The sequence below is a fragment of the Liolophura sinensis genome, chromosome 1 (assembly GCF_032854445.1).
Source record: "Liolophura sinensis isolate JHLJ2023 chromosome 1, CUHK_Ljap_v2, whole genome shotgun sequence".
Lineage (NCBI taxonomy): Eukaryota > Metazoa > Mollusca > Polyplacophora > Chitonida > Chitonidae > Liolophura > Liolophura sinensis.
The window spans coordinates 26,162,582-26,169,671 of NC_088295.1; the positions used below are offsets into that span (position 1 = coordinate 26,162,582).

Consider the following 7,090-nt stretch of genomic DNA (forward strand, 5'->3'; position numbering starts at 1 on the left):
AAATCTTTTAAATAGTATGTTAGCTGTGTTGACCACACCTGAATTTGCCGATTTCTTCCCTGTGTCATTCTTCATCTGAAGAAAAAAGTCGAAAAATAACAAACAATGCAATTCTTTAATAACTATAACTGAAGATCAGGTGTGTGTTTATGTCATTTTGTGACAACATGGCCGCTAAATGACCATTAACACCACAGTTAAGATATGTAGGCAGGGTATATGAGTTATCTATGAAAGGTGATCTACAAAAAGTATTATCAACAAATGTTCATGATCCACTGTTTAACCCTGGTGAGAATGTCCCATGTGCAATATAATAATAACACGGCAGGGTAATATGGCCATATTCCTGTCACTTTTATAATATCGTAGTGAACACTTTCTACCTTTTTGGGTTTTGGCACGATCTAATTTTGTTCTCACAATACGACATGAACTGGGTAAAATCTATCTAAGGACCTATGCAGGGTATGATTTCTGAATCCATGAGGTAAACCCGACGACCGACTCTTCAATGCAAATAAACTGGAAAGCATCAAAGAACAATAAATAAGGCTGACTATTCACTCTTTGAATTGAATTCACGCGCTGTGTGAGAATTTGTCCTATGTCCCACGTTTAGACTACTAGTGTATGAAAAACACCAACATCCATGAAGACTTATAAGGAATATATTCTGCCAAGGTCATTACAGTTAAGGTTAAGAATATGGAAATGATGAAACTAATGGTCCACCATACACTAGCACTGCGCTTTATATATAACGTAAGTGTGGTTATTCTTTTTCAGTGTTAAGGGGAGATTATAATCATGGCGGCACTCGCAGTGGCATTGCTAGGTTTCCTGGTTTTAGTAAAATCGGCACCAGTGCAGGCAAGTGGTCTACCAAAATCTTATCTAACCGTCATTGAAATATGATAATGATGTGAAAAAAATCTTTATTATATTAATTTGATTTATTTCAAACGTCATATTATAAGCTTTACTTCGGTTCATTTTCAGCAGCAGAAGGATGAGTGTAAGTATGTTTTATTACTTTTTGTCATTATTTTAGTGTTACCATCCTTCAACAATACAACGTAGTTGGGAAACGTTAAAAGAGACTGGCTCAATATAACATTTTTTGATCAAAAACAGATAAATAGATAAATATATAATATATATATATATATATATATATATATATATATATATATATATATATATATATATATATATATATATATATATATATATATATATATATATATATATATATTGTACAAATTGATGATTTACCGCCAAATATATGCCTATATTTTGGACTTCAGACAGGCTTTTTCGTAATATTGATTGTTGTAATATAAGGAAATTGTTTAATAAAGAATTGCCACTTGGAAAAGGTAGTTTTTTGGCTATCACATTTTTTTTAACCTATACGTATTGGAAGGGCTTTACTCTGCAGTATATTCCAGCCGCCTTGAGCATTTTACATTCTCATGCCAAGGTCGGGTCAGTCGTGATTATCAGACACCGGACTATCCTACAAGACTGTAAACTCGATCAGTAGGGAAAGCTGTCTGTTATAGTTATGTAGAACAGCTTGAATGATAAGCCATTTGGTCTCCAAACTTATGGAACGATTATCGCATTCGTGACGTTGCTGGGTGGGGGGTGAGAGTGGGTGAAGTGTCGATTTACTTCCATCCTCGGATAGGTCATTTTAAATATTGTCTTCCCTCCAGTCGTCTCACTAGAATAGCAACAAAATCGCAGTGAGTTCAAGTCTAGCTCATGCTGGCTTTCTCTCCGGTCGCGTGTGAAATATTCTTGAGCACGGTATCTTGATATATATATTAATTTGATTGGAGTTTTACGCTGTACTTAAGAATATTTCACTTACACGGCGGCGGCCAGTGCATTGGTTGGAGGAAACTGGATAGAGCCCGGGGAAAACTACAACCATCCGCTACCAGACCTTCTGCCTACGTACAACAGGAGGGGAAGCCAGCATGAGATGGACGAACTCACAGATAAGGCATTGGCGATGGACTTCTGAGTCAGTGTGCTGCACTAGCACATTAACCCCTCGGCAATTGGCCACTAGACTACAGTCTATAAAACACCTATGAAATAAATGAATAAATTCATTCTTCTTGGGCCCATGGTGACTCTCGTAGGGTAGTTTGGATGCAATACTATGAGTTCCTTTGAGAACACTTCCATTAATGTGACATAAACACTTAGCTCATTGTGCTGTGCTATGAATATTTGTGCGGTTTTTTAAGTAAGTATGTACTCTTCAGTACGGTGTCATTCAACAATCGATCTACGAGTTTTCTTGAATTCGAAATCTGTCAAGTAAACAATCTCTATATGAACAAGTGTGCATCCTGTCAGCACAATCTATATGTGTGCATTGTAAATGTTCCCACGCGCATGCGTCAAAACAATGAATCATCATTTGGCTCATCTAATGCCTATGCTTTACTGTCATCGTGTTCCACACGATTGTAACCAGCGAACATTTCCCCATGAATTTAATTCAGCGAGTGGTCTTACTGTAGTCGTATGTCAAAATCCTCAGTAGAATGCAGTCTTTGTTTGCTTTTACCATATTTTAATGCATATTTTATTTTACGTTCCTAACAATTTATTTTACTTCAGTTGACCCGGCCTTTCCGGAAGAAGTTCCAGGTAATGATCACTTGATAAAATATAGGTCATTTAGATGTCACATTTTACCATAGTTTGACACTACAAATAAATAAATCCATTACAAATCAATCAAGGCATTGGTTAGAAAATGACTGTGAATTTTCTTTGGATGCCCACCTGATCTGAAGCGAGACACCCCTGAGATCGTGTTTTCAGATCAGTTTGGCTGACTCGGTTGTGTTTATGCGACAAACATATTCTCCCTTTACCTCGAAACGCTATACGGTTTCCCCAGTCCAAAAACATGGTTGCCGTTGCCAAAGAGAAATCATTTCCATAATGGCGTATAACCAATTAATTTCTGCGACAGATATCTCTTGCATTAATTGTTAAAATGTATGTGTATCCTATAAATATCTTATACTATGTAAATGAAGAAAGACTGATAAAAACCTGTTCATATCCGTACTATATTTCCGGAAACAGACTTAAGGCCATCATTTTTAACTCAGTCTTAATTACCATATCAGAACAAGGCTATTGAAATTTGGGGTACATCAGTAAGTTATACAACATTTCGTGTTTCCTATAGGAATGTGGGAGGGAGATATAAACGAACCACTGATGTTTAACCCAAAGGTTAGTGAAATAATTATTTTTATTTATTTGCTCGACAATAAACCGAGCTTCCTATTTTTATATTATCTTAATATGCAAAAATAATTGTCTGTAATATGATATTTATGGTGTAAATGAAATAATTTATTTCGCCTTTTTTCAAGAATTATGTATAATGATCATAAAATCATCCAATCGGTCACATGCTGCTGAAACTGCCATTGCTACTATTCCAGCATCGCAATGCCATCCGCAATCGTGCCTACAGATGGCCAAACGGAATTGTGCCCTACCATATCAGCTCGGCATACTGTAAGTAAATGTAGACTGACACAAGACAAAAGAATGTCTAGACATTAGAGTTGATTATATAGAACCATGCATGTTTGCACACACATTGCGGTGAAAGCTTTTTTAACCAAGGCGTCAAATCAGAGATCCACATACCAGTCGTCAACCGTAATGAACGTTCCAGCTCACTAACCACAAGACCCATTTCCAAACAACGTTCAACACAAACCACCAGAGAACGAAGAAAATATATAAAGTAATAAATTAGTACGTGTCATGTAAAGAGAGCTGGTCAAAACTTTTCAATGTTGCCGGAAAGGCCCAAGTATTTTCAATACCAAACAGGAACTCACAATGTTGATTTCACCTGTAGTTCTCAATGGCTGTGAGAGACGGTTTGAAATCAAGCATCCCATGGTTCCGTCTTAAATAAAACGAAGGTTACATTTACACCAAAATGTACCAGAGACATTACTGCCGTTCCTGAATCTGGTAAACTGATTGGACATATTTTGTAATGAGGTGGCTTTATTTTTTTACACAGCTTCACACGACAGAGCCACCTTTTTATCTGCTCTCCAAAGTATAGAGGAGTCAACTAAGGTGAATGGCCACACCTGCATCCATTTCGTACCAAGGACCAATCAACACGACTACATAGACATCAGGCGGGAGACTGGGTAAAAGTCTATGCACTTGTACATTTACCGTGCAAGAGCTCTTTTCTTCTGCTGCCGACAAATCACTCGATCTTGTGACTCCAGAGACTCAAGAGATTTTCAGTCTCAGCCACTCTCACATATAGCACATAACCCGTTTTACGTTTGCATTTTGACAAGTATTCTTTGCTCAAACTCTCATTATCGACACGTAAACAATCAGCTGAAACAGTTATTCATTTGTGTTCTTATTTGCTTTTTGTGGTTTAACGGGATATTGGAGAATTTTTCACTATTCCACGTGGAAATATCGGAGAACAGTGTTCACAAATTATTCTGGTAGAGAACATAATTCATTTACTCTATACCCTCATCCAAACAATGATTGGACTCTAGGCCACACAGAAAACTTCCCGCTATTCCCGGTGTTGCTGTTAAATCTTGATGTTATTGGAGTGGAGTGTTACTTATTGGAGTGTTACAAGCAAAACAAGTCAATCACATCACACTTCCTACTATAACAAACATATCGTACCACAACAACAATCTGTATACCACTTTATAGTGAGAATCTAACATGATATAATTGCACTTGTATTACAATTTCAGCTGCCATTCCCCAGTAGGCCGTCATGGTGGCCATCAGGTTATCTCCCTTGGTCATGGCTGTGAGAGGAAGGGTACGGCGGAACACGAGGTTCTCCATTCTCTGGGCTTCTGGCACGAGCAGAGTCGCTATGACAGGGACAACTATGTCATCGTCCACTGGGACAATGTCCAACATGGTAGTCTTCATACTTACATTAATATCGTTTTCGAAATGTTTTCCGTTGCTTCGTAGTCCTTTGGAGCGTTTGAAAGGTGTAGTCGCCAGAGAAATACGCAGGCAACCGAGACACTTCTGAATCAACCACCTATTTTGACCGCACATCCTGGCGCAACTCTGCCCTCAACATTGTAGTCATGGGGATCATTTTGACGATCAGTTTGACGGTTTGAAATGTTGAAGTTAGAAAAGCAGATGCATGCATTCCGCCACTTTTAAGTGTTTAACTGTAGGCAGCCATTAGAACTGTTCACATTATATTTTCACGCGGCCACAGATGGGTAAAGTGCTAGCTCGCTGGAAGCATCAGGCCATAGGCCAAGTGTGATTGAATTCAGCGTCGTATAAGTGAAAAATTACGTACAGCGTCAAAAAAAATGAATAAATTTTCGCAAGTTTGATTCTCTATTTATATCGTAGTAGTATAAAAACAATCATCATCTGTTCTTATGTTGTTCTCATTTTCTGAAATTGAATAGTTAAAATCTAGCTGCCAAGCAGAGAACTGTTTGCGTGTAATACATTCTCTACTTTTTTTCATGACAGGCAGAGAACACGATTTTAACAAACACAGTTCCTCCGATATGGACTTGCTGGGCCAGCCATACGACTATGGCTCAGTAATGCATTATGGAGCTTATGCTTTTGCCAAGGACAGATCCAAGCCGACCTTGACCCCGAAGAAATCCGGCGTAACCATTGGGCAGCGTGTTGGATTGAGTCGAGAGGACATCAAGAAGATTCAGCTGCTTTATGGATGTCGTAAGCTTAAACTTCTGTTTTACTGGCAATCAGAAGCTTTACGCTTTATTATTCGCGCTGAATGTGGCCTGCGCTCGGTTTTTTAAAGTCTTTATATCACATAACTTCTCAAGTTCAGTAAGTCGGTACTGTTTTTCCTGTCCAACATGGTGTGTTCATCAAAGGGAAAAAGAAAAACACAAAACACTTTTAAAACTAGTTGATGATTTTGTTTAATCTTGATGGAAAAAATACTTTTTATAGTTTCGTGAAAACCGCAGGCTCTAGTATTTGCACAAAGATTCACCAGTATTTCAATATTTAATAGCCTTAACCTAAGTCCATTGTTAAGATTTATGTTGTATATAATCTCAGTTCAGGTCACAATGTATTAATCTGACTACCTTTGCAAATCCATTTGCTATCCACATAACTGCGCTTTATAACCATTTGTGAGACCCTGGACTGTTTTTTTACTGTTTTGACTAATACAATGTTTGTATTTTCCAGACTAAGGTGAGATGTAAGGCTCCATATCCGGCAAAGAAGCTCTGGTGAAATATTGTGAATAAAGGCTATCGTAAATCAACACTCCGTCACATTCTGGTCCCTGATTTTACGCAGACTGTTTTGTCCAGATCGAAGGCAACATGTACTGGTTCCTTCGTGTTTCTTCATGTTAGCACCATGTTCATATTTAGTATTTGAAAATAAGCAGACCAGATTTAGTTTTTGTGTTCAAATGGATTAATACTTTACTGGTGAAAAAACTGGGGAAAACCTCACAAATTCAAAACAGGCTGGGTATAAACCGTTAAATTAAACACGTTTAAAAGTTATGCAGAAAATTTTCTTCCTGAAAAAAGTTTCTTTTCTATTTTTGTTTTTGCACCCAAGACACGTCATATTGAAAAAAAAAACCCACCATATAGTAATTCCGGTCCTGTGGAAGTGCCTTTAGCTACCATGACGATTGGCCACGTGACCCTCATATCAGCCTATACACCATGCCCTCTACACTCCTAACCCTTCATACCATTGTGATGATGATGGGTAGTAACAGTAAAGTACATATCAGTTTTACTGACATTGCCCATGTAATGTCACGTTTTACTGACATGCTTCTATCCCACTGCCCTTTTTTCTCCTGCTCTCACTGTGGGTTCAGTGATGATGACAATACGCGGTCGGTGACACTCTTCTAGATGGTCTCCTCTCATCTGCGCTGTGTAACTTTCGCTGGAAGCCACTTGTCTTCCAGCAAAATAGTATGCATGTGTTACGTACGTCACATGTGGGAAAGGTCATCAGTATCTTG

The 7,090-nt window shown here is 38.1% G+C and overlaps 1 protein-coding gene across 2 annotated transcripts; it reads left to right on the forward strand.

Moving 5' to 3' along the window:
- The first annotated feature begins 802 nt into the window (after nucleotides 1-802).
- On the forward strand, nucleotides 803-6,371 carry LOC135461437 (zinc metalloproteinase nas-15-like). Of its 2 annotated transcripts, none has more exons than XM_064738538.1 (9): nucleotides 803-873; nucleotides 1,003-1,018; nucleotides 2,647-2,676; nucleotides 3,230-3,276; nucleotides 3,492-3,567; nucleotides 4,091-4,226; nucleotides 4,815-4,990; nucleotides 5,578-5,793; nucleotides 6,283-6,371. In XM_064738538.1, exons 1-9 carry the CDS (start codon nucleotides 811-813, stop codon nucleotides 6,285-6,287), a joined length of 765 nt encoding a protein of 254 aa, XP_064594608.1. In that variant the 5' UTR covers nucleotides 803-810; the 3' UTR covers nucleotides 6,288-6,371. The 2 variants fall into 2 exon arrangements, with proteins under 2 accessions (XP_064594608.1, XP_064594609.1); XM_064738539.1 differs by having other exon boundaries at nucleotides 804-873; nucleotides 1,006-1,018.
- The last annotated feature ends 719 nt before the right edge of the window (nucleotides 6,372-7,090 follow it).